Here is a 25318-nt window from a genome sequence, read left to right as displayed (position 1 = left end):
GGGCATCTTGGTAGGGCTGGGGCATCCCGGGAAGTTGGGGGTTCCGGGGGGTCTCGGTAGGGCTGGGGGTCCCAGAAGGTTGGGGGTCTCGATATGGCCGGGGGGTCCTAGAATTGGGGGTCCTGGGGGACTGCCCGCAGTCCTGCCACCACCACCGTCACCGTCCTGCCACCACCACCGTCACCGTCCTGCCACCGCCCACGGTCCTGCCACCGCCCACGGTCCTGCCACCAGCACCATCCCACGGCTCCAGGCAGCAGCCAAGCTGGTGTCACCTCTGGGGTGTCCCCTCCTGCGTCAGCCCCCAAACCCCAACTGTCCCCACGGCTCCCACTCCAGCAATCCCGAACAAGGCGGCACTGTCCCCTCTCAGTCGCGTCTCTGTCCCCGCCTGCCCGGAGCCATCTGGGCTGATAATACCCCAAGTGTTTGAGGCCTCGTTTCAGCTCAAGAGCCCTTTTTTTTTGGCTTCTTGTGCTGCCAGAGGACACTGTCCCCCCTACAGCCCCCGAAACAGAACCATTGGGTCCAAAGCTGCGGTGAAGAGATTTGGGTCCCCACGGCGTATCGCTGTGTCGCCTATGGGGTCTGCCCCGGGTCCCTTCTCTTGGGGAGGGATGTCACACTTCGGGTTGTCAGACACGAGCCACCCCTTTCAGTAGGTGACACCCCAAAGCAGACGGGTCCCATCCAGCCTGAGCTGGGCCCCACATCCTCGGGATCCCCAAAAACACTTGACACCCCGGGAGGGATCAGCATCCTCCGCCGGGCCCCCGGTCGGCATTTTCTGGGCGGTGGCGGGGCCGAGCTAAACCCGGCTTGTTTAGGAGCAGGGACTTGGGATCCTCTTGGCTCCCGGCAGGGAGAAGAGGAGGAGGAGGAGGCAGAAATAGCCCGGCTGCAAGCCCAGCGCTGGCGAAAGGACTTGGCACCAGCAGAAACCAGCTGCGCACCGGGAGCGGGGAGGAAAGGGAGGAAAAAACCCTCCTAAAGCCCCCCAGGAACGTTAATCCCGGGCAGAGCCCAGGGAGGGGGGGCAGGGGCTGCGCCAGGTGCCCCCGGCCCCGGGTCCCAGCCCCGGCGGTGTCACCGGCTCTGGGCGTCACCCTCCGATTTCCAGCTCCAGACACAAAGACGAGGTATTTTTTCCCACACAGCATCAGGACCAAACACCTCCAGACTCAGCAATGCCACAAAAACCCAAAAATTCCTTATCTGGATGTTTTTGCTTGACCCAAAAGCGCCCTCCTACAGCCCAGGACACCCTTTCCTCACATGCAGGTAAAAATAAACCTTGGCCGCCTCCTTGGAGGCCGAAAACCGTCTGTTATACCCCAAATCCTGAGCCGTAGTGAGCCAGGAATTACTGCAGGCAATTTCCCATCAGTCGATTTAACACATCGCTGTCTGGGGTCCAGCGCGCAGGTTCCCCCCCGCGCGGGTGGGAGCCGCTGACTCATCCGCCTCGTTTCTCCATCATCCCCCCATGACGAAGGGGAATTCATCGCGCGGCTTCTCGGAGGGGCTGCATTGCAGACCCAGCCGCGCCGGCAGACAAAAGCCACGCTGCGACGCCTCCCGGCACAAAGACACCGTCTGTCCGTCCATCCTTGACAGGTAAGGGGCGGCGGGACGAGCAGCAAGAGAATGCTTTGGCTTTGGAAGAGCTTTGGGTGCAGGGAGGCATTGGCACCCCCAGATTATTTTTTGGGGGGGCATAAGCAACAACCAGCAGGGATTAAGGGGATAGTGTGTTCTCACCTCCGCGGACGCGGGGACCACGCTGACCCAGAGATGCTCTTCCTTGGGGGTGACACGCAACACAGGAGCTTTATTATTTTTTTCCCCATAACTGCCTTTTCTGAACATTTGATTTTTTTTAATTTCTTGTCACTAAACTCCCTTTTCCCCACTTTGGAGCTTTAAAATCCATTGTCCATGACATCCATCACCGTTAAACAATGTGCAGAAAGATTCCCCGGGATATACCCCCGGGGAGGCTCTTTAAAGCCCTGTGGCTCGGTTCATGTGTGGGGTGACACAGGAGCCTTTCACAGCCTCTGGGCTGCACCGAGAACCTTAAACTGAGCAGCTGGTCACTGCGCATCGCACGGACGGGGAGCCGGGGGGGCGTGATTCGAGGTATGTCTGAATCATCCTTTAGCATTTGGATTCCCAGCGCTGGAACCCAGGGAATCAGGGGAAAAGGAGGGTATTTCTGGGAGAAGCTGTTTGTTTCCCCCGCTCCGCTGCCAGCGCCGGGCGCTGACACAATTCTGCGGGGAACGCGAGGCAGCGCCGTGACTCAGCGCAGGCCGCGCGGCCCCTGCTGCCACTTCCCGTTCTGTGGGGCTGGGCGGGGCTGCGGGGGGGCTCTGCGGCACCGGCACCCCCGGCTGCGGACGGACAGACGGACGGAGTGATGGCAACGCCGAGTGATGCTTCTCCCAGCCCCTTCTAGAGCGTTCCGTTGCAGTCCCCCGGGGCGATGCGGTGCCACGTGGGTGGGACGGGGGGTGACAGGGGCTGTGGGGACACGCAGGGACCCCCGTCGCTGTCTGCTCCAGGGGGGCTCAGCACAGGGAAAGGGCAAGAGCCTTTTGTATGGTTTGGTGGAAAACGGGTTCGTTTGGATGCTGGTCAGAGCAGGGCGGGGGGGACACCGATGTCACTCCACGGGTGTGGGGTGAATGTGGGGGGATGTGGTTGAGAAGGGGGTGGCCCCCACCCTGGCCTTCCCGCCCTCCCCTTTATGCGGGTAGGGAAACTGAGGCACAGGGGGGCAAATCCCACTGCCCACCCCTCCAAATCACGGCTCCGAGCGTTGTGCCCAAAGCCGTGGAGCACACCGGCGGCGGAGCTCAGCCCGGCGCTGAGCCCCAGCCCAGAGCCCAACCTCCCCACACCCCTCTCATTTCTGGGGCCAGCCCCGTGGGATTTGGTCAATACCACTTCACCTGTTCCAGCCGCTTTAGGGCAACTCCTGAAGAGCTTTTCTCCTCCTCTTCTCTCCCCTCTTTGCCCTCACAGCCTGGAAAATGCTGGACACCATCAGCAGCCAGTACGACTCCTTCATCTACTGGCGGCTGCCGATCCCGCGGCTGGACGTGGCGGAGCTGGAGGGGCTGGGGCTCGGCGACGGGACCCTCTACAAGCCCAAGGGGCTGGGCAAGCTGGGCGGCGAGCGGGACCGGCCCCGCCGTGACGGCCCGGACGAGGAGGACGGCCTGCTGCCGTTCAACAGCTTCAACTTCTGGAGGGCTCCCATCGCCAGCATCAGCTCCTTAGATTTCGAGCTCATTTGAAGCCCCTTGGCCCCTCTCTGTCTCTGCTGGGCGCGCGAGGGTTCGGTTTTGTTGTGGGTTTGGAGGTTGGGGTATTTTTGGTTGTTTCTGGGCAGTTCTTTTGATGTTGTTAATTAACGCAGCCGTTCACCACAATGCTGCGAAGCTTCGGCCCCTCTCCGCCTTCCCCCTCTTGTCTTCTCATCTTGCAGTAGAGCTGGAAACACAACAGTGCGAGCAGGGGGGCAAATCCGAGGGGAGAGGGCAACAAACAGCCCCCAGATTTCCCCGGGAAGGTGCTGGGGGTTGCTGCCACCCCACACGTGTCCCCGTGCTCCGGGACGCGCGTTTGTGCTCATTTCTCACCTGTTTTTCTTTTCAAATGAACCCATTTGTGCACAGGGAGCGGCGCGGGACCGGCGGGAATCGTCTCCATTTGCGCTTCCCTGGCCCAGTTTCTCCAAAAGCCGCTTCGCCCCTTTAACTTCCGCTGGGGATAATGACGGTGGAAGAGGCACGAACCTCTGTCTCCAAATACACCTCCTCGAGCCTTGTGGCTGGAGCCCAAGCAGCAGAAACAATGGCCAGGGGGGTAAATACCCACGGAAACCTGCGATCCCGCTCGGTGGGCTCAAGGCTGGATGTTCACTGCCCAAAATGCGATTTTCCTCCGCTATTCCCCTCGCGTGCTCTGCCCAGGTGTGACTCCGGGCTGGGACCGGGGCCGTGCCCATCGCGGGGTCTGGGGGCAACGGGGCTGAGCTGCAACGTAAAACAGAGAATTCAGTTTGGTCTCGCCCCGGAATGAAAGCTTTTTGGTTACCCACCCAATGAATCATCCCCTTTACAAATCACAGCGGAACGCGCCGCGTCCCCCCGGCCGCGCTGCCTGTGGGAGGCTCCCGCCGCGCTCTCCACGGGTCGAGGTTTGTTTCCGAGCATCGTCTCTAAACAAACCAACCGCCCACCCACCAAACAACCCTGGATCACTTTTGGCTTTTAAACAGCTTTTCCCCCCAATATCGTTTTCTGGGAGGGCGAACGCGGCCGGTTTGTCGTCTTGAACGCGCTTTTTTTGGGTTTGATTTGATGTGGAGTGTCCAAAACTGCCCTAAGAGTTGGGGAACGTGGCTGGGGGGACTTAAACAGTGCCCAAAATAGGTAAATATTGCAAAAAATCGGCACTGTATCCTAGCAAGGGAGCGCGGAAACCCCAAACCTGCCGACTCCGAACCGAAACGTTGTTAATTCTCCTACGCAGAGCTGTTTGAAAACCCCCAGGAGAAGTATTTATTACGAGACTTTAAATAAAATGATTTGAAAGCATACGCATTCCTGTGGACACTTCAAAAACAAATCCATGTAAACTAACATCGAGTTATTTCCGTAATTTGCCATTAAATTGCTTTAAGTCTTTATGTTGAGCTGAGAACTGACTTGAGAACACGTACCTGTGTCTTTGCAAATGACACGGAGGGTTTAAGCGTGGAAAAAAACTAAGCCTAAGGGATTATTATAACTTAAGAGCATTAAGGCTATTATTTAAACTTCAGCTCTTCCAAACCCCACAGGGAAACGTCTCAGACGAACCCTAGAGAAGAAAGAGGCCCCAGGGTCGAAGTAAGAGGCCTCAGGGTGTCATGTTTACCTCAGAACAGGCACTGAGTGTGTCAGGGCTGCCGGGGGGTTAACGCACCCTGAGGGAGCCCAAACCGGGACAGGAAGGCACCCGGAGGGGACAGAGGCTCACAAGCTTTACTGACATACACACACATATATATATATATTTTCTTTATAGACACAAACATACCGAAGGGCTTTACGAGGCCCAGAGCCCCGTTACCTTAGGGCGGCGCCGCCATTTTGTACTTGGCGCCCAAACGCCTCTGCCGGAACTAACTGCAGGGGCGCATCACCGCCATCCGCGCTAACGCTTCCTGCGCGTCTCCCCGCTATCCCTCCGCTAGAGAAAATGCTCCCCTTCTGGGGTTCCCCCATTGCTCTCCGTGCGCCTCCAGGCTCCGGAGCGGGGAGGGGACCGGGAAAAAGGAGGAGAAATTGCCGAAATCCGCCGGCAGAGGCGGACTCTTTGTTGTCTGACACCGATATCCTTCCGCCACTGCCTCCCGCCGTCTCTTCCGGGTCGGCCATTTTGTGCGGCCGCGGTGGGAGGGGCGAGAACAGCCCGAATGGGAGGAGGAGAGACGGGGAGGTGCCACGAGCCGGGAACAGCCGCCTGTGTTTTTTTCCCTTCCCATTTTTGTTTGCTTTTTTGTTTGTTTGTTTTATTTTGCTTTGCTGTTTTTTTTTCCTCTTTTTTTTTGGTCTTTTTCTCCTTTAAGGTTTTTTTTTGCTTTGGTCTTTGGGGTTTTTTTTCCTTTCGTGGGTGTGTGTTTTTTTTTTTGTCCCTTTTTTTTCCTTATCTTTGCGCCCTATTTCTGGATTTTGGTTGCTGTTTTTGTTACTTCAGTTCTGTTTTGTCTTTTCCCGTTTTTCGGGGGACACCGCGTGCCCGTGCCCCTTTTCCCACCCCCTCACGCGTTGCCGCTTGCGCCAGTTCGGGAGGTTGTTTTGGGGAGCGAGCCGGCCTGCAGGGGGCAGCAGGTGCCGCAGCTCGGTCCCGCAGCTCGGTCCCGCTCCTGCGCTCCCGCCACGGCCCCGCGCGGCTGCGGGGACTGGGAGGGCGGGGCCCAGCGCAGCCGGGACTCGAACCCGGGACCCCGGTGTACGGGCCGGTGACTCATCCAGTGATGAGGGTCGCAGGTGCCCGCGCGTAGACAGTGAATGAGTCATCGACCCCGGGATTGGGGTTCGAGTCCCGGCTGCGCTGAGCCCCGCCCTCCCAGTGCAACCGTGGAGTAACCGGGGGTTCGCTCCCAGAAAACAACCCCCGAACTGGCGCAAATGACAACACGTAACGGGGCGGGAGAAAGGGACACGAGCACGCGGTGTCCTCCGGAAAACGGGAAAAAAGCGAAAAAAAGGCAACTAAAGGAAAAAAAAAGGCAGGAAAGAATAAAAAAAGGCAAATAAACCCCAAAAAGCAGAAAATCCAAAAACTGAAAACAAATAAACTGATAAAGATGCAACAACCAATAAACGCAAAAGAGTGGAGCCACAAAAAAAAATGTAAAACCAAAAACCCCAAAAAAACCCAACGAAAAGCAAAGAAAAAAACCCCCAAAAAGCAGGGAAAAAACCCCCAAAGCGAACAAAAATATTACAAATAAAAAACCCCAAAGCAAGCAAACAAACAAAAACACCTAAGAAGAAAAAAATAAAAGGCAAAAAACCAACCAACAACAACAACCCCAAAGCAAAAGCACCCAAAGCGAACAATGACCCAAACCCTTCCCGGCTTCCACGTGTCCCACCCCGGCTCCCGCTGTCCCAGCCCCTCCGCACCACTGGCCCCTTGGTTCCTGCTTTGGCAATCCAGGGTTTAACCCGGGTTTAATCCAGGGTTTAATGCAGGTTTAATCCAGGGTTTAATGCAGGTTTAATCCAGGGTTTAACCCAGGGTTTTATGCATGGTTTAACCCAGGGTTTTATGCACGGTTTAATCCAGGTTTAACCCAGGTTTAATCCGGGTTTAACCCAGGTTTAATCCAGGGTTTAATCCAGGGTTTAACCCAGGGTTGTTTCCCCAGCACAAGTTCCTCGTGCGCCGGGGGACGTTTCAGCTCCCCTGTCCCTCCCAGCTCCACACCCCACGGGCTGTTTGGGGTGCGGGCTGGGGGCTCGGCAGCCCCCGCGGGTCCCCCGGTCCCTGGTGCTGGGGCGGCAGCCGTTGCCAACACCGCCGGTTATTGCCGGGCAGCAACCGCGGGTGCCGGGAAGCGCCGCCTCCTCGGAGCGGGCGCGGTCCCGGGTTCCCAACGCCCTTTCCTGTTAGATGGTTCGGGAGGGAGGGATGAGGGTGCTGCGCGTGGTCCTGTAGAGCTGACAGGGTGGGACGCGCCGGTCGCCCCAGCGCCCGTGTTGCATCACCAGCCAAATCCCACAGCACCAGGGCAGGTGCGGGAGCAGTGAACACAAAACCAGCGTCACCCCACCAGAGACCCTCACGCCGCACCCTTCGGTGAACCAGAAACGTTCCTCCGCCGTCGTCTCTGCGAAGACCCTGAACAGCGGCCTCGAGCAGCACCGGGGGTTCAGACCGGCTGTTGGGGACAATTTCTCCCCAAAGGGCCGGGGGCGCCGGGACGGGCTGCTCAGGGCAGCGCCGGCGTCGCCGTCCCGGGGGCCGCACAGATGAGGTTCTCAGGACACGCTCAGTGCTGGGGGGGTTAACGATGTGGCTTGATCTTGGCTTTTCCAACCAAAATGACGCTGTGATTCTGAATTCCACACTAAGCCCTGCGCTCAGGGCTTTCACCCCACAGCATCCCGGCTCTTCTGGGAATGCCTCGTGGCGTTTCCTTGTTTTGCCATAACAAGTTTGGTGTGTCCCTCCCTTGTTAGCAGTCAGAGCAGCCGGTTCCAGGCAATAAATCGCTGCCTGGGTGTGCTGTGCAGCCTTGCACAATTCCGGGGTTATCACCCCAAAATAAATTTGAGGGTGTCACAAATTGTAGCTCAGGAAGAGTATAAAAAGCAGACCTTGCCTCCAACACACAGCAGCGCTCCCGTGTGTCTGCCGCGCAGCCGCCAGCCCCAGCACCGCTGGTACGTACACCCTGCCAGCCCCGGCACCGCTGGTACGTACACCCTGCCGGCCCCGGCACCGCTGGTACGTACACCCTGCCAGGTGGTGGCTTCGGTTGGCATGGGAAGTGGAAACGCCACCGGCACCGGTCGCCCCGTGCGGGCGGCAGAGCCAGCGGGGCCCTGGCGGAGCGCGGAGTCCTCCTCATCCTCCCATAGGGTTTAACGTGTTTCTGCCTGTCTCTTTCCAGCAAGATGAAAACCGACCTGGAGCTCGCCTTGGAGTGCATCGTCAACATCTACCACCAGTACGCCGTGAAGTGCCCCCCCATAGACGACTACCTGAACAAGACCGAGTTCTCGCAGCTGCTGAAGGAGAACGCCGAGCCCTTCCTGCACAGGAACACGGCGGTGAGAGCCGAGCGCACTCCGCTCTGCTGATCCGGGTCAGGGCTCGCAGGAGCCGCGGCCCCTTGGGGCCTGGGGGCGGCTGGGGGGTCCCAGAGGGGAGGAAGGGTGTTTTCGGGTTCTCCTGAAGCCACGCGATCCTGGCTGGGTTTGTCTCGTGCCGTGGGCTGGTGGGTGACCCCGGGCCCGCTGTGCTTCACGCTGACTCTTGTCGCTCTGTCCTGCCGCAGCCCGGCCTGTCCGTGGATAAGTACATAAACCAGCTCTTCTCCAGAGCGGACAAGAACCGCGACGGCCGCCTGAGGTTCACCGAGTTCCTGACCACCCTGAGCGGCGTGGTCATCGATGCCCACGAGAGGTTCCATGAGTGTCACAAGAGGAATAAACAGCAACCAGAGGCTGGTCAAGGCCACGACCATGACCACGGCCATGGCCATGATCACGGCCATGACCATGACCACGGCCATGGCCACAGCCATGGTCCTATCCATGACCATGGCCATGGTCCCAACCGTGACCAGGACCGTGGCTGCGGCCACAGCCCCCGCAAGTGAAGCGATTGCCAGGGTGGTTGCACCCTCGGGACTGTGCTCTCCCAGCAGCATCGTCTCTTCCACTTGTCCACAAGCACAGCCAAACTGTAACCAAAGCTTTGTCATCAGCTTCTGTCTGTGGCATTGAAATAAAGTCTCTTCAAGCACCAAATGCACCCACGTTGTGTCCTGTTGTCTGCAGGAGGATGCAATAGGCACCCACTGGCTGTGGGGGTTAAACGCAGAGCGAACCAGAGCACGGGAAGGGGAAGGCGGCCCGGGGGGGACCCTGCGGGGACAGAGCAGGACAACAGCTCTGCCGTGTCCCAGCCGAGCAGCACGGGCTGCGCGGGCTCCGCATCCCGAAACACCTGAGACCCTGTGACCCTCCCCGCTGCCTTCCTGTCCAGCGCTGGGTCCCAGCACAGACACACACGGACCCGCTGGAGAGCGGCGGAGGAGCCCCAGGAGCGACCGAGGCTGGACCAGCTCTGCTGGGGACAGGCCGAGAGAGCTGGGGCGTTCAGCTGGAGAAGAGAAGCTCCAGGAGACCTTAGTGCGGCCTTTCTGGACTTAAAAGGGGCTGATAAGAACAGCGGTGACAGATTTTTAGCAGGGCCTGTTGCTATAGGACAAGGTGTGATGGTTTTAAACTAAAAGAGCAGAGATTCAGGCTGGATATAATGCAATTGTCGTCCCTGAGGGTGGGGAGAGCCTGGCCCAGGTTGCCCAGAGAGGAGGTGGCTGAACCATCCCTGAGACATCCCAGGCCAGGCTGGACGGGGCTCTGAGCAACCTGAGCAGGTGACGATGTCCCTGTCATGGCAGGGGGGGCACTGGAGGGCTCGGGAGGTCCCTCCAGCCCAAACTGTTCTGTGAATGGGGGGGTCTGGGCAGAAGCAGCGATGACCGCGTCCTCAGCCCCGGTTCTCCCGGCCCCTTCTCACAGCAGCTCCAGGACGTGCCGCGGGCAGAGCACAGGGGGCTGCCGGGACCCCGCTGCGGTGCCGGGGATACGGCGTCCCGGGGGTGCGGTGTCCCGGGGGTGCCGTGTCCCGGGGCGCATGCAATCATTTTGCAACCCACAAAGCAACCAGCACTAACCTGGCAAGCCCCAGCACAACAGTGGGGCAAAGGACGAGCCGAGGGGCTCCCCGGCGCTGATGCCAGCTCCGCACAGTGAACGCGGATGTTTTGTTTAGGGTAGGGCAGCAGCCCCCGTCACAGCACCTGTCTGAGCCACTCCGGGTTCCTGAGCGGAACAGGACTTCTATTGTCTGCCAGTGACTGTGCTGAGTGGGAAACCCTTAGGCTCAGGAGGCTCCATCATCTCCAACATCAACGAAACCAGGAGGGAAGCTGAGCCATGGAGGAAGCGCGGGGCTCCGGCGCGGTCACCCGCACTCAGTGACACACGTGATTGCTCTTTGGCTCCACAGTTTTCCCGTGGGGACCACCCTTGTCCCCCGGAGGCGGACGTTGGTCACTCCCTTGCCACCCAGGTGCCATTTGGGCAGCAGAAGCTGCCCCCCCCGCAGCCTTTGGCCCCGCTGTGGAGCGGGGGTGGGGGCAGATTGTCGGCGGTCCCTGACGAGCAGAGCAGGCAAACAAAATAATTACTACAGGGAGAACAAAACTCACGCAACAGTTCCCGACACTGCCCGCAGCGCACACGAGAAGCATCCTCCAACAGGGTGGTTACCATTGTGTTCTTGTGTTCCTGCCCTCTTCCCGAAATCTGTCATCTTCGTTTTACATCTTTTTATAGTCCATTCTTCCAATACCTGTCCTGCCAGCGCAAGGTGGGTGGCACGGTGGTGACTGTTGCAAAACACAAACTAGTTAATGGTCCAGACGTTAAAGACCCTGATGTCATTTTTCTTCTTGTTTTATGTCCAGTTTCCTCCACAAAGTCTATGGAGCCAGAGGAAAGGTCTGGAACAAGGGACATGAATATAGAAAGTAATGGGAAATAGCCTGGAAAACAATTAATTGAAAGGCAGATGCAGCCTTCACCTCTGCCTGTGTTCAACCGGCTACTGTTGTAGAGAACGGGGACCACGTGGCAGGTTTGACCAAGGTGGATTTGCCATTCGCGCTCATGTCGGGGGGCGATGGCACAGCCGGCGCTCGCGTCGGGGGGCGATGGCACAGCCGGCGCTCGCGTCGGGGGGCGATGGCACAGCCGGCGCTCGCGTCGGGGGGCGATGGCACAGCCGGCGCTCGCGTCGGGGGGCGACGGCACAGCCGGCGCTCACATGGGGTGCAATGGCACAGCCGGCGCTGTCCCATGTGTCACCCGGCACACGAGCAGCTTGGCCCCGTCGGGGGGGAGGGGCAGCGTCTCCAGAGCCCGGTGGGCGCATCCAGGAACCGTGTGGAGAAACACGGGGCAGGGAGGGGCTCAGAGTGTCACTCGCAATTTCCAGGTACGGGAAAGGCCAACTCACGCTGATGCTTGCAGGTGTGTCACTGCGTCTGATGAAAGAGACCTCAGACTTCTATAAAAGGGCTTTCCAGGCTTTTGGGTCAGCACAACAGATCCATCCTCTGCAAACCCTCTTGGACACAAGGGTAAGTAACCCTGCAGTGGTTCTCGCAGGAAATAAGATGCGGCAGAAGCGATATTGCTATCAGTGCGATGCCCGTTTCATTGATGCTTTCTACACGGGGCCGGGTAGGAGGCTGGTTTTGGCTACACCAAAACAAGCATGAATTAGTGGCGTTTCTGTGCCATCTTTAGCAGAGGTGCAATTGTTTCTGCTGGAAAGGAGAGCGCCCTTCGGGGTGTCCCTGCACGGTGTCCAGTGGAAAGCGGGGTTCCTGTGCTCAGTGACTGCGGGAAAAGGGTTTGGAGCCCAGAGAGTCAAGAGAGATTCATAGAGAGAGGAAGACGAGGGTGAGGCAGAAGCTGCTACAAACCCCGTACCTGAGCTGTGCTCCCTGCCTTGCACTCATCCTGCTGCCAGCGGCGCGGTGCGGGTACCCGGCTGCAGCCTGACAGGTCTGTCTAACCCGCCCACAAATGCCTCCAGGTCATTAAGAACAAGCTGCTGATTAGGTGAAGCTAAAATTAGAGGGTGATGCTGTAAAGCAGCAATATCCCTAAAAATATCTCTTCCCTGCTCAATGCTGAGGAGCCGCCGGCGCTCTCTGGGTTTGCTGGGTGCTGTTTGCTGCCCAGCCCGGCGAGACGCGGGTGCCGGTGCAGATCTGGCGGGACGTGCGGCACAACCCTCCTTGGCACAGCGGGACCGGAGCACGGCAAGGAGCCGCTTGATTTCTGATGCTCTTCATGGCCTCCAGGTCTCTCCACAGAGTCTCTGCAGGTCCATCCAGAGCTCGGCCATGTCCGCAGCCGCCCTGCCCGAGGCCGGGCAGTGCCCGGGCAACCCCGAGTTCCCGGGGAACTGCTCCCTGGAGGCGGCGCTGGGCGCCGTTGTGGACGTCTACCACCGCTACAGCGCCCGGAGCGGGAACCTCGACCTCCTCAGCTTCGGCGACTTCAACGTGCTGCTGCACGAGCAGGCCCAGCACTTCCTGCAGAACTGCGTGAGTGCCGCCCCCGGGCGGGACGGGGACGGGGATCCCTCCGGGGCGCCCCAGGGGAGCGGGAGGAACCGTTGGGATAAGAGCCCGTCCACCCGGGGTTTTAACTAGGGGATAACTGCCCGGTAGAAGAGTCACGATGATCCTGCGCCTTCCAAACTCTCCCCAGGGCGCGCAGGGATAAAGCCGGCTCGGTTCCACCGGTGGGTGTGCGGCCCAGGGAGGGGGCGCTCTGACGCATCTCCGGTCCCCCCACTGCAGGGCAGGGACCGTGCAAACTACCTGAGGGATCTCTTCAAAGAGACAGACCTGAATAAGGACAGGCAGCTGACCTTCGAGGAGTTCGCCATCGTGCTGGCCAAGCTGACTGACGACGCCCATCGGCTCAGCCACGGGCACGACCCCTGCGGGCCGGACCGCGACTGAGGCTCCGCGCCCCTCGTGGGAGACTCGGAGCGGAATTCGGCTCCGGCCGCTGTCTGCTCAGGTCGTTCATGCTCGTGAGACAATAAACACCACCTGGAGTTCAGAGTCCTTGTCTCAACACGCGCTTTGCATCCGTCTCTTGCAGAAGGGGTGGGCAGGCACCGGCTGCAACAAATGCGCGGTCCTGCCAGAGCCGAGGGACAACAGCTTGGCTAAAGGGGGCACCCCAAAATCCACGAGGAACCTTACAGTCACGGGGTGGGTGGGCAAGAGCTGTTCTGCTCAGTGTCTGGTCTAAGCCAGGAGGGCTGGGCTGAGGGTAGGAGGGTATTAGTGCCCACAAGACCAGTGCGAGACGCTTCCTGAGCTCTGCTGGATTTTAACCATTATTAGAGGTTTTTCCTCCAGGCAGAGGAATTTTTCTGCCCAAATGGGAGGCGCCTCCTCTTCTGCCCGTCTTCATCCTTCTTCCCATCAGCCACCTCAGGTGCATCCTCTGGATGCAGAATTACCTGTGAGCAGTGGAAACGCACTAATACCCCTGACCACAGCGGTGCACAGCACAGCCCTTACCAAGGAACAAGCCAGGGGGCTCTTACGGGGGGAAAATACACAGAGAACTCACTATCTGCATATACAGCTTCCAGTCTGGGAAATTCTGAGATTTAAAGTTTTCTCCCTAAACCACAATGAAACTCCGAATTCAGAGGTTTCCTGTACAGCCAACTCACCCAGAGTGCTCCCTCCCACCCAGCCAAGACCAAATGGTTTCCATCTTGAAGTTTTCCACCAGTAGAACACTCACCAAAGCCCTGATGGGCTCCAGCGGGGTACAAGGGGGTACGAGGGTCTTGTCCCCGCTGAGCCACCTGGGAGATGCCTTGTGGCACCAACAAACCAGCGTCTGGGTGACCATACGCTGTGATTCAGCCCTTTTCCTCACTGAAGGCTTGGGCATTGCTGCCCCAGAGCCAGGCCAATGGTTGGACTCCATGATCTGGGGGTCTCTTCAATCACAATGGTCCTGTGAACCCCAGGGACAGACCCCACCGTGCCCTCTTCCCGCCTCAGCCACTCCCTTGCCCGTAAACGTGTGTTTTGAAAGAGTTTTGCAACCCTGCCAAGCGCGGGGCGTCCCGCCCGGGCTCGGGCCCTCGGGGCACGACCAGCCGCAGCCAAAGCCAACCAGATCTTCCCCTTGCCATGGCTACCGGGTTGCTTCCCACTCCTTCCTTGCTCAACCCTGGTGACAGGGTTGTCACTTGCTGCAGCTACGTTGGTGTGGCTTGGCAGGAAGACACCCCTGCAGATCCTGCAGGCAGAAAGCTGTGCTAGCACATCTTGCAGCCTTTCAGTACTCAAACAAGGTCTATAAGAAAGACAGGGACAGACTTTTGAGCAGGTCCTGTTGCGATAGGACATGGCATGATGGTTTAAACCAAAGGAGCAGAGATTCAGGCCAGACATGAGGAAGGAATTGTTGCCCCGAGGGTGGTGAGAGCCTGGCCCAGGTACCCAGAGAGGAGTGGATGAACCATCCCTGAGACATGCCAGGCCAGGCTGGACGGGGCTCTGAGCACCCTGAGCTGTGAAGACGTCCCTGTCATGGCAGGGGGACTGGGGAGGCCCCTCCAGCCCAAACCATCTGTGACTGTATGTTCATGTGACCTCAGTGGCACCCAGGCTCCCTGGCCACCTTAGGGACTGCACTGGCATTTAAAGACCACGTACCTGGGGTCTCATCGCTGCTGCCTGGTGGGCACATCTGAGAGCCTTGGAAATCCCTGGCCCACCCCACGCCCTGTAACCCCTCCTTGCTCTTCCCCACCTCCGAGATGATAAAATGACCAAAAGTATGGTTTCCTGAAATTGCTACAAAATTCTGCAACTGAGCGGATGGTCTCTGCCACTGTTGTGAAATGACCTGGCCCTTCTTCAGCTGTTTCATGCATCAGAGCACTCCAGTTGTGAAATGCAGTGCACTCCAGTGAGTGAGGGATGGGGTCCGGGTGTGGGCCAGGTGGCCACCGTGCATGGACCAGGTGGCCACCGTGTCCCGCAGCAGCTCCCTGCACGGTGCTGCCCTGTCAGACCACCCGCAGCTCGCCTGTGCCTGACCCCACCTTGGCCTCTACTTTGTGTCTGAGATTAACATCAGATTTGGCAGGTTAAACCCCTGAACAACTCAGCTGAGTCAGCAGGAAGAACGTTTTAATGAAGAAGCACTGGAAAATCTTGTTTTGCTCCTAATCCCGGCTGCTCTGAGCCGAAGTGCCTGCGCTTGTTCTGAGACATGGAGAAAGAAGATTAAAAAAAAGCCGCAAAGTGAGGACAGAGTCCTAAAAGAGCACAAATACACTTTTCAGCCACACCTCAGACAGGCAAACACCACCCTTGGCACGGGCTGTCGCTAACCTGAGGAGTCCCGACAGGCAGAGAGCCCCCATGCCGCTGTCCTCTCATGAGGAGCTGCCTGCTGCAGGCAGGGATGGTCCCCAGCACCGTGGCACTACCCTGAGCACCGGCTCGGTCCCCATATCACACAGGCAGCCCTGTCCATGCTCTCAGTGTAGAACAGGGGGACAGTGGGACACTCCTGGGTGCACAGGGCCGCACGGTGCTTGCGTCCAGCAGGCCCGCGAGGATGGGGATGCTGTGGGCCCAGGCACGGCTGGCTCACTGGGGAGGTGTACACACGATGCTGTGGGTCCCCTCTGCCTCGTGGCACAAAAAGACACCCCTATAGAGGGGAATAAAGCAGGTGAAACTGAAGAAACTGAGAGGAACAGCTTCTCTTGAGAACCAACAGATAAATGCACCCCCATAGCCAGGTGGAGGGGACGCAGCTGCAAGGCCACATCCACGTCCTGGCCACCTCCCTGCCACCCAGCCAGCGTGTGTGACACACCGAGCTTGCGGGAAGAGCCACAGAAATCCCTTTTAAGGAACTTCCCTGAAACTTTAAGCAATGCACAAACATGTCACAAAGATGCACTGGAATGGGACAGAACAGGGGCATTTCACAACAGGCAGAGTGACGCGGGCGGACGGGCTATAAGAGATGCCGCGCTTGGACCAGCCCCATCCCAGCCTGAGTGGATCGCGCTGCCTCGCCACGATGAGCAAGGCAAGTGACATGGGCATTTACGGTCTCTGTTCTTTCTCCAGGTGCTGGTTGGGCCATTGGAGACACAGAGGACCTTGGGGAGCTTCTCCTCTCCTCTGTGAGATGCCGGCAGAGAACGAGCGAGCACAACCCAGACGGAGCGCGGTCTCCTCCCCCCGACAGCCCGGCCAAAGCGGCTCCTGGACTCGGGTCTCATCCTCAGCGCCTGCATCTCTGCAGCGGCTTTCGCAGTGCCAAGAGCTGTTTTGGGAGCCTTGCTCCTCAGAGCCGGCCTTGCAGAAGGCACATTCTTCAGGGGAGAAATATCACCTTTTGGGTATTACCCATAGCTGTGCAGCCCAGAGCAGAAGCAGGCGAAGGCTGCAACCCCCCTCAGAGCCCTTTGGCTTGTAGATAACAGCAAACTCAGCACAAACAGGTCAAATTTATCCTCTAAACAAGCATAACTGAAAAAAGCCAGGCTGCACCCCGATGTGGTGTGAAACAGGTGGCTGTACCAGAGCTCTGCTGTTTACATCAGACTTCCCCACCTACTGTGGTTCCTGGGGTTATTCAGTGTAACAAATTCTCTTCCAGAGCTCCCAGACCCAGGAACCTCTCTCCGAGCTGGAGAAGTCCATGGATGTCATCATTGACGTCTTCCACCAGTACTCGAGGCGGGAGGGGGACAGAGACACCCTGACCAAGAAGGAGCTGAAGCTCCTGATTGAGAAGCAGCTTGCGAACTACCTGAAGGTGAGCGGAGATTCTCGTGACTCACGTGGGGAGGGAGCCGGGCTGGACCCCTTTGCCCAGACACCCCAGGGACCGGATTCAGCCCCTTCCCGCTCTTCTTTCCTGCCCCAACACCACCTGCCCAGTCCCTCCCTGTCCAACTGCCCATTTTCAAACATATTCCATAGTGACAGATGAAGGAAACCCCCTTGGGTCTGGGTGAACCTGCAGCTAGAGATTTACCCTCATGACCTTCTCTGCAAAAAGCAGGATCATATTGCCCAGGAGCTCCTTTGCCATCTAAGAGCAACGATGTCAGAAATATCAGCTGAAAAGCCCATTTTTTATAACTGGCTTTACCAAAGCAGAAGGTGAAGTGTTTTAAATCCAGCACTGTTGCCTTCGCTGGTCTCCACGTTGCACCGTGTCCCCTGTCGATGCCAGCCTGCTGTGCCCCAAATGCTTTATCACCGCAGGTGAATCTTTTCTCTACCCAAAGCAATGGGTGATGACGGCACAAGGACGGAGCCACGCACAGTTCCCGGGTCCTGTCACCTGCGAAGGTCCCAGCAAGGCTGGGTGGAGGCTTGAGCTGTGGGTGACAGGACTTGCCCTCACCCTGTCCCTTCCTTTGCAGCATGTGAAGAGCAAGGCCACCATTGACGAGATCATGAAGGACCTTGATATCAACAGGGATGCGCAGATCAGCTTCTGCGAGGTGATGCTGCTGATCACCCGCGTGACCATCGCCACCCACGAGCACCTCCACGACGTCGAGGGCCAGCAGCAGCAGCAGCAGCTCAAACAGCAGCACCAGCACTGAGCCGGCTGCGGTCCCGCCGGAGCCCCCAGGCAGCATCTGCAGCCCCTGCCTCTCCCCTCTCCGTTCCCCCCTGCCTGCCTCCCTCCTTCCTTCAGCTCTGATGGTTTTGCTGCCAAATAAAGTTTCCCCTGAGGCTGTCAAAGCTCTTCTGTGTGCCTGAGTGGGTTTTTCCGGAGGTAACAGCCCTGCTCCTTCCTCTTTAAACCAGCCCAGGCCAGTCCAGCGTGAGACAGGCTGCAGGCTCCCGGGGGAGCGGGGTGCCTGGGGAGGGCAGGGGGTGTAATTCAGCGGGTGTTCACAACAATGCTTACGTGACAAAGTGCTCCATCCGTCAGGGAATGTGGTGCGATTTGACAGATCTTTGCAGTGCCAACTACCAAAAAGAGTGCCCGTTTTTGCCTGGAAATGCTCTGCATGTCTCCGGGACTGAGGGGCAGTGGTGGGCGAGAGCAGGACAGTAGGATGGGGGCAGCGAGCACCCTTTTCAGGGCACACTTGCTCTGCAGGGCCGTGGCATGGGCTGGGGGTAGGTGCATTTAGTTTCAGCATTACAGCCAGTGGCGAGGTCTGTCCACTGCGTTCCATGTGGCCAAGAACCGAGAGGAACCCCAGATCCACAATCAGAGCATCCTGAATTTGCACCATTATTAACATCTGCTTTTCAGAGCAGCAGCCTCCCCCGTGCATACTTGCAGCCTTGCTACTGGTTTGCAAATGCCTTGTAGAGGGGGAAAAAGGAACAGTCGTGATTTCCTAAGGGTGGGTCAAAGGTTTGAAATCACCCTGCTCCGTGAAGGAACCTGCCACGAGCTTCCCCAAAGAGCAGCGCTGAAGCAAGCCCCCGTAACACAAGGCTGCCGCAAGTTTGCTTCACCGCTCCTGGCCAGGTTGCTTCAGCTTCCTTTGGAGGCAGTTTTGACATCTCAAGGGTCAAACATCTGCTCACGAGGTACAAACCTGCTGCAGCACCCAGAGACCCCCCAGACCTGCCTCAGCCTGTGCAGGGTGACAGATCCTCTCTGGAACCAGGTCTGACACCCACCACCCAGCCTGCACCCCGGCACCGGCCATGCGCCCCATCCTGCAGCACTTCAGGGTCTCTGAAGAAGGTGGCGGCCCCAGTAGAGCTGGTTCATTGCCAGCACCCCGCCAGGGCAGCAGCTCATCACACCCAAGACCTGAGCTGTCCCCGGTGCTGGCCCATAAGGACATGCCCACATTTTGGGACAAGCCTGTTTGCAGCAGCTCAGCACCCTCCCAGGGGTGATCAACCCTTCTCCTCTGTGCAGCACAGGAATTCCTCTGTGTGCAGGGGCCAAGCACACAAATGTGGTGCTGGGGACACCCACAAACCAAGGCAGGACGAGGCAGGCTGTGACAGGCTCCTGCTGCCACCTGGTGGCGTTGCCACCATGGCCGTCGAGGTGGCCACCGGCCCTGGACCAGCCCACGGTCCTGCCCTGCTCCCCAGGGGTTACACCCGGGGACACAGCTCATTGATCACAGCCAGAGCCCGCTCCTGTGACCCGCTATTTGTCACATCCCCGATTTCTACACCACCCGTGCTCTTTGCAATAAGTAGGATTATCCAGATTTATATGTTAAGGAGAAACATGCAGCAATTTGCAAACACCCGGGCACCTCTCTCACACCTCCCCGCTCAAACCACCGTGCGGTTTTGCTCATCAGGGCTCTGTTCTTCCCCAGCGGTGCCCCAGCAGCTTTTCTTACCTGTTTCCCAGTGGCAGCAGAAGGCGGGAGCGTCGCGGTTCCCCAGGATGCAGCTCAAGGCAGTCGGCGGATGCAGACAAATGCTAAATCCTCCGCTCTCCTCCCTGCCCGGGGGTGTCGTACTCCACATTCTCTCCCTGAGCTTTGCATTCACGCCCTGAGAGGGTCCCAGCCTGTATCTTTCCTTGACCGCCACCCTGTCCCGCCCCACCAAAGCAGCCTTGGAAAGGTTCTGCCATCTCCCCACACCTCTGACCCCCTCCCAGACCTCCAGGTTGGAGAAAAGGGGCTGAAGCCTCTGGGGCTGGGCTTTATGAACGCCCTGTAACGAGGTGATGGGATTCAGCTGGGGCTGAGCTGTGCTCCCTGCCCTGCCCCAGTCCCCATCCTGATCACAGATCACCCGCACCTGCTCTTGTCCCCTCCAGCTGCCACAGCCCCCTGCACCCTCCGCAGACCCCCCATGTGCAGCTCGGTGCCTGGCACAAGAGCGGTTGCACAATGTCCAGCGCTGTGACAGCTGGGGACTTTGGTGCACCATGCGCGTTGTGGTCGTTATCAGTCTAGACATGCCAGTGGGGATGAGCCGCAGCAGGGTAGAACTGGTTGGTCCTGGGGTGCTGGTGAGGCCCATGGGCAGAGCCCAGCACAGCCAGCCCGACGCTGCTGCGGAGGGGACGTGCTGCCACAGGGTGGCACCGTGGTGGCAGCGGCTTGGAGATGGAGCCAGCGGAAGGGACTGGCCCAGGGTGATTCAGAGCAATTTTCCTCCTCGTTCCCTGGACGGATGTGTGCAAATTGGGTGGCAGCGGTGGAGGGAGGAGTACATCGTCGCAGGTGCCATTGCCATGCGTTGCCCTCCCACCCTCCACAAGTGCTTCCTGCCCGGTGTGGTGGCTTCTGCACCACGACGCCTGCTACACCCCAGCGTCCCCGGCGCCGGGGTCCTTCCCACGCCTGGACGTGCACAATCGCCCTGTCAGGGCGATGCTCTTCCCAGGCCCCCTGGGGCTGTAAGCAGCTGGGAGCATGAGAGCAGCTGCAGGGCTGATCTGGCTTGCAGCAGAACCAGCCATGCGCTGGGCAGCCCTCGCTGCGGAGGACCTGCAGTGACTTGCTGCCTCTCGCCTCACTGTGCCAGGGTAAAATTTAGCTCCAGACCACGGTTTGTATCTCATTTACAACCCGCTTAATTGCGGAGGTGTCCTGTGCCGTCCTGGCGGTGTCAGCAGCACTACGTGGGCAGTGCAGGTCGGCTCCAGCAACCCCTCCTCTCCAAACACGCCACCGCAAACCCGGCCCTGCAAACGCTGCCTGGGAAGATTGATGTAGAGCATGATCTCATCGGGCTTCATACCATATCTGGCAATCTTGGGCTGGTGCCTGAGCCCTTAATGAAAGCTGGCACACCCTTCTTAGCAGGGAGGGCTTGTTACACCCCCTTTCCCGGTGAGCAAACCTGGGGTCATTGACTTCTCTGAGGCCACACAGGGAACGGGCCGGGAGCCAGGTGTCGTGCCCGGCATCCCCGCAGCCCGGTGCCTGCTCTGTGCCCCGGGCACCGCTCGGTTCGCTCCATCGGGACTGGGACGCAGCCCGGGGCCGAGGCCGTGTCACCGGGGGCGGTGGTGGCCGCCTCTGCCACATCGAGACTTATAGTAGGTGGCTTTCCCACGGGAGGGAGCTCGTAAACCTGTTGGCCACGGCCACCCGGGGCTGGCGCCGCCGGGGCACCCTGCGCTGCTGTCCCTTTTGGGAGCAGGCTGCTCTCTCCTCTTCCTTTCTCACAGAGAAACCGCAGCTCTGCTGCCCCGTGGGAGCTGGGCGAACAAACGCAGCCTGCGATCAGCGGCAGGTCAGACGGGATACGAGACAGGCTCAGAAATAAGGTGGAAACCACCTTTTCTGCAGGAAGATATTTTGCCTATGACATTTTCTAGGGTTTGGCATTGCAAAGCCCCATGAACTCATCAATCGCCTTGATTGGAAAGGAAAAAACCCTTTATTTGGGGAAGCTAAATGCAAACTTTCATATATGAAGAGAAACCCTGGTTAGCTTTTACTTTTGTTTGATCAAAGGAGATGTCTCCAGTTCAAACCCCTGTGCACACCCCTGCGCAACCCCCTGTGCACACCCCTGTGTAAACCCCTGTGCACACCCCTGCGCTGGGGTTCCCGAACAACACCCGCTGACCTACATCCATCGTTCCCAGGTGCGCTGGCGAACATCCTCCCGGCAGAGGGTGGCGAGGGAGGCTCCTTGGGAAGCTCAGCAATGCAGAGAGGCAGCCAGAGAACAGGACTGACCGGAGGGATCCTCACCCTCCACCCACCTCGCAGCCTGCGAGGAGCCGACACAGAGCTGTCCCAACAGTCCCATCTTCGCCCATCCGCTGGTTGGTGAGGGTGAGTCTCCACCGTTTATTTTTGTACTAGAAATGAGGTTTTGTGTTTTCATGGCCGCTCTGCACTGAGTCCTCCCCAGCAAGGCTCGGGCTGGACGAGCTGCCGGGCTACTCAGCCCAGCCCGAGCACAGCGGCTCTGCAGACACGGCGCTTCCCTTTGGCACAAGAGCTGATTCACTCAATGCCACGAGTGCCTGAGATGGCTACAGGGAGCTCCTTCCTTCTAATTTAACCAGGGAGTGGGAAAACGGAGAAATTAAGTGAAGTAAGGTGAAAGTCCTGAGAGCTGGCAGGGTGGCGGGGCAGCCCGGGTTCCAGCATCCAGCAAAAGGAGGTTTATTTTTACACCTGGCGGAGAAATTTAGGCTGAAAATGGACTGAAAATGTTTCAGGTTACTGGAAGAGAATGTGGGGGTTTCTGTGGGCAGAGCTACCGCTGTGTCCTCGCTGTGTCCTCAGGTTTTGGTCCTCTCCAGAACCAGAGACATGTCGAGGCTCATTAAAGCCATCACGGACATGATGGAGAGTTACCAGGGCAGCGCCAGGAAGGGGAAGAAAACGGAATCGTTCAGTAGAAGTGAGTTCAAGAAGCTGATCCAGCAGGAGTTTGCTCCTGTCAAGGTAACTTAATGGGCTCAAGGATGCAAAGATGGGTGGGAAAGGTGATGGGACAATATTTAGGGGTGATGAGGGGTCCTGCAACACCCACCCCACGTCCAGAGTTGGAGTCGAGTCTATCCAATCTTTGATTTTCCTGGGGTTGAGCATTGTAGGCAATTTCCTCGGGTTTGCATTGCAGGGCAGCAAAGCTCCTCTGCACCCTCCTGGTCCCGTTTTCCTGCAGGGGCAGGAGGTGAAGGCTGAGGAAGGTGTGCTCGGCCCCACAGGTGCCGGGTCCTGCCGCGCCGCCCTTTCCTCCCCGCACAAATCCCAGTGTGATACCATGCAACGAAGCATTAGTGCTGAGCACTGTGCCGCCTCTGCCCCCGCTGTGGCTGTCCTCCCGTTACACTGCCCTCGCAATATGGGGACCCAGCTCTTGCTTCACCCCCTTGCACTGCGGAGGGTCTGATGGCTCCTGTCCCCTCAGAGGTCACCCACCAGCAAGTACCGATACATCACCAGCCTGCCGGATTCGGACACCGAGCCCATGAACAAGAAGAAGAGGGGCTCTGCCAAGCACTGTGTGTACTGAAGGGTGACAGCTGCTGCTCCCGGGGTGCAGGACGAGCAGGTAGGGGACGGCTCAGGGGGCACAGCAGAGCAGGAGAAGCTCCCAGATGGTGTTTGCATCACCTCATGGGGCAGGGACAGATCCTCCCTCGGGACCGGTGTCACCCCAAGACAGTGCATGGCTCCCCAGGTCTGCTTTACCCTTCGCGGTTGTCCCAGTGAGCCAAACCCGCTGGGGAGGATGGGATGGAACCAGGAGCTGAGCTCCAGCTCCGCGGGGACCCAGGGAGTGTTTAATCAGCTCTAATAACTCCAGTAAAATCACCTGGTGCTAACTGGGCGCAACCTTGGCACAAAGCAGAGGTGCTGCCCAGGGTGGGCGATGGGAGACGGGAGCTATGGGGAGCGACACCGGCCCCAGCAGGGCTTTGGGGCAGTGGGTGAACTTCCCCCTGCCATGTTCTTCCTTCTCTAGGATCCCTGAATTTCCCTGGGGACGAAGGACAGAGGTGTCAGCAGCATGTGGCACAGTCTGATGACACCTCCGGCCCCTTCCAGCTCCCTCTGCCCTCCAGCGCAGACAACGCTCGTCCTTGAGATGCGAAGACCACGTCCCGCTCCACATATTACCTCCATGAGGCAAAAGTAACCCCGGGTCTCTCATTTTGTCCTGATGCTCCATGGGTGTCTCTTTGGGGTGCTTTGCAAATGCAATTTAAAGGCTGGGGGGTGGTGGCAGATTTGTTGTTTTCTTCTTGTAAACACAATGGCAAAGCAAGGGCTGATCTATCAACCCCTTCCCCTGTGAGGTCCTTCGTTTTTAATGGATAGAAAGTGAAAAATCACTAGTCAATAGGGTTGGAATGAGCCACGCAATTACTTGACTCATGCTGTGTGGTAATAATGAATAAGGAGGGGCAATTCTTTAGGGAAAATGAAAGGTCTGTGGTTGAGAGTTCATTTCCAGCTCATTTGAAGTCAATGGTGAGATTCCCATGGGTTTGAGGGGACCAGAAATGCACCTCAGTACCTATGAGGATGTTTCGGTCTAACACAAGCGGCCGGGGCAGCAAGCTGCCTTTCTTGTTTTCTTTCTTTCATTCTTATTTTCCTCTTTCTTACAGAAATGGCTGTAATACAATAAAAAACTGTAAAACCCGTCCAACGCGAAGCCTGTGTGACTGTTGTGAGCCACGGTGCTATCAGCAGCCTCCCTGGGGGAGATCACCCAGCTGCGGGGAAAGAGAGTGGTGGGGAAGCCCCACGGGGCTGGGGCAGAAAAGCAAAGCGCTGGGGGCATGGGGGACACTGGCACCGTGCCCTGGGCGTAGGGCACAGGCGGGACACATGGGATGGGAAGACTTTATGTTCTTTCCCCTCACCTGAGACCTGTAGGTCCCGGCTGGTGGAGGAAATCGGGTTCCGAGGAGACCTTATTGCAGCCTTTCCGTACTTAAAAGGGGCCAATAAGAGAGATGGGGACAGACTTTTTTAGCAGGGCCTGTTGTGATAGAACAAGGGATGATGGTTTTAAACTAAAGGAGCAGAGATTCAGGCTAGATAGAATGAAATTGTTGGCCCTGAGGGTGGTGGGAGCCTGGCCCAGGTTCCCAGAGAGGTGGTGGATGAGCCATCCCTGGAGACACCCCAGGCCAGGCTGGACGGGGCTCTGAGCAACCTGAGCTGGTGACGATGTCCCTGTCATGGCAGGGGGGACTGGATGAGCTTTGAAGGTCCCCTCAACCCAAACCATCTGTGATTCTGTGATCCACACTGACTGTGGCCAGTGACCAAGGCATCAAGAGGGTTCAGAGAGAAACCTCTGCACAAATGGCATAAGCATGTGTGTTAATCTGTCTGTGCCCCAGTAGCATGCATGGAAAATAGGGATGAGGAGTTTAAGGAAATGCCAACACAAGAGATCTCAGGAACTTAGTGCTTTATTGTCTCACAGGTACATCATGGGGCCAAAGCGCAGCCTGATGCATCAGGCAGAGGGAGCAGGGAAGCACGAGTGATTCCCATCCCCACAAGTGATGGTCCTGGAGGGCAGGGGAGAGGGTTTGCAGCTGGGCAGCCCCGGGACTTGTACAGCTCTGGGGAGGCCAGAGGGAGCTGGTCCATGTGCGGCCTTTGCTGCCGGAGCTGGGACGTGTGGGACACCCCATCACTTCATCTTCTGCGAGGGCACCTGCGGGATGTGCTTCTGCTGCTGCTGCTGCTGGCACGGTATCTGGGGCTTCCCATAGCTTCCACCGGAGCCGTGGCAGCCGCCACCGGAGCTGTGGCAGCCACCACCGCCGGAGCTGTGGCAGCCGCCACCGCCACCAGAGCTGTGGCAACCACCGCCACCACCGCCGGAGCTGTGACAGCCGCCACCTCCACCACCAGAGCTGTGGCAGCCACCACCACCACCAGAGCTGTGGCAGCCGCCGCTGCTCTGAGGGGTGTAGCGCTCCTGCCTGTGGCACTGGTCCTTGTCCTGTCGGGAGCACAT

The 25318-nt window shown here is 58.3% G+C and overlaps 6 protein-coding genes across 8 annotated transcripts; 5 read left to right on the top strand and 1 right to left on the bottom strand.

Moving 5' to 3' along the window:
• Positions 1 to 134: 134 nt before the first annotated feature.
• Positions 135 to 4700, top strand: MLLT11 (MLLT11 transcription factor 7 cofactor). 3 transcript variants are annotated; one of them, XM_082073038.1, is made up of 2 exons: positions 135 to 1617; positions 3031 to 4700. In XM_082073038.1, exon 2 carries the CDS (start codon positions 3039 to 3041, stop codon positions 3303 to 3305), a length of 267 nt encoding a protein of 88 aa, XP_081929164.1. In that variant the 5' UTR covers positions 135 to 1617; positions 3031 to 3038; the 3' UTR covers positions 3306 to 4700. The 3 variants fall into 3 exon arrangements, with proteins under 3 accessions (XP_081929164.1, XP_081929166.1, XP_081929165.1); XM_082073040.1 differs by lacking the exon at positions 135 to 1617 and adding an exon at positions 1627 to 2142; XM_082073039.1 differs by lacking the exon at positions 135 to 1617 and adding an exon at positions 1627 to 2500.
• A 3217-nt stretch (positions 4701 to 7917) lies between these two features.
• LOC309450383 (protein S100-A12-like) lies at positions 7918 to 8893 on the top strand (the record flags this gene model as incomplete). The annotated part of the gene is made up of 3 exons (XM_082073218.1): positions 7918 to 7952; positions 8183 to 8342; positions 8570 to 8893. The coding sequence occupies exons 2-3, from the start codon at positions 8187 to 8189 to the stop codon at positions 8891 to 8893; spliced, it is 480 nt and encodes a 159-aa protein (XP_081929344.1). The 5' UTR covers positions 7918 to 7952; positions 8183 to 8186.
• A 2547-nt stretch (positions 8894 to 11440) lies between these two features.
• Positions 11441 to 12847, top strand: LOC309450316 (protein S100-A8-like; the record flags this gene model as incomplete). The annotated part of the gene is made up of 3 exons (XM_082073114.1): positions 11441 to 11446; positions 12179 to 12424; positions 12683 to 12847. The coding sequence occupies exons 2-3, from the start codon at positions 12221 to 12223 to the stop codon at positions 12845 to 12847; spliced, it is 369 nt and encodes a 122-aa protein (XP_081929240.1). The 5' UTR covers positions 11441 to 11446; positions 12179 to 12220.
• A 2968-nt stretch (positions 12848 to 15815) lies between these two features.
• Positions 15816 to 17657, top strand: LOC309450307 (protein MRP-126-like). Its single transcript, XM_082073105.1, has 3 exons — positions 15816 to 15974; positions 16551 to 16709; positions 17326 to 17657. The coding sequence occupies exons 1-3, from the start codon at positions 15909 to 15911 to the stop codon at positions 17509 to 17511; spliced, it is 411 nt and encodes a 136-aa protein (XP_081929231.1). The 5' UTR covers positions 15816 to 15908; the 3' UTR covers positions 17512 to 17657.
• A 4477-nt stretch (positions 17658 to 22134) lies between these two features.
• Positions 22135 to 22843, top strand: LOC309450315 (uncharacterized protein; the record flags this gene model as incomplete). The annotated part of the gene is made up of 2 exons (XM_082073113.1): positions 22135 to 22269; positions 22739 to 22843. 2 exons carry the CDS (start codon positions 22135 to 22137, stop codon positions 22841 to 22843), a joined length of 240 nt encoding a protein of 79 aa, XP_081929239.1.
• Positions 22844 to 24988: 2145 nt separating this feature from the next.
• LOC309450382 (uncharacterized protein) lies at positions 24989 to 25318 on the bottom strand (the record flags this gene model as incomplete). Its single annotated transcript, XM_082073217.1, has 1 exon — positions 24989 to 25318. One exon carries the CDS (start codon positions 25316 to 25318, stop codon positions 24989 to 24991), a length of 330 nt encoding a protein of 109 aa, XP_081929343.1.

Source organism: Streptopelia decaocto (genome assembly GCF_964273445.1).
Source record: "Streptopelia decaocto genome assembly, chromosome: 26".
NCBI lineage: Eukaryota > Metazoa > Chordata > Aves > Columbiformes > Columbidae > Streptopelia > Streptopelia decaocto.
This window is presented reverse-complemented; position numbering and strand designations above follow the sequence as displayed.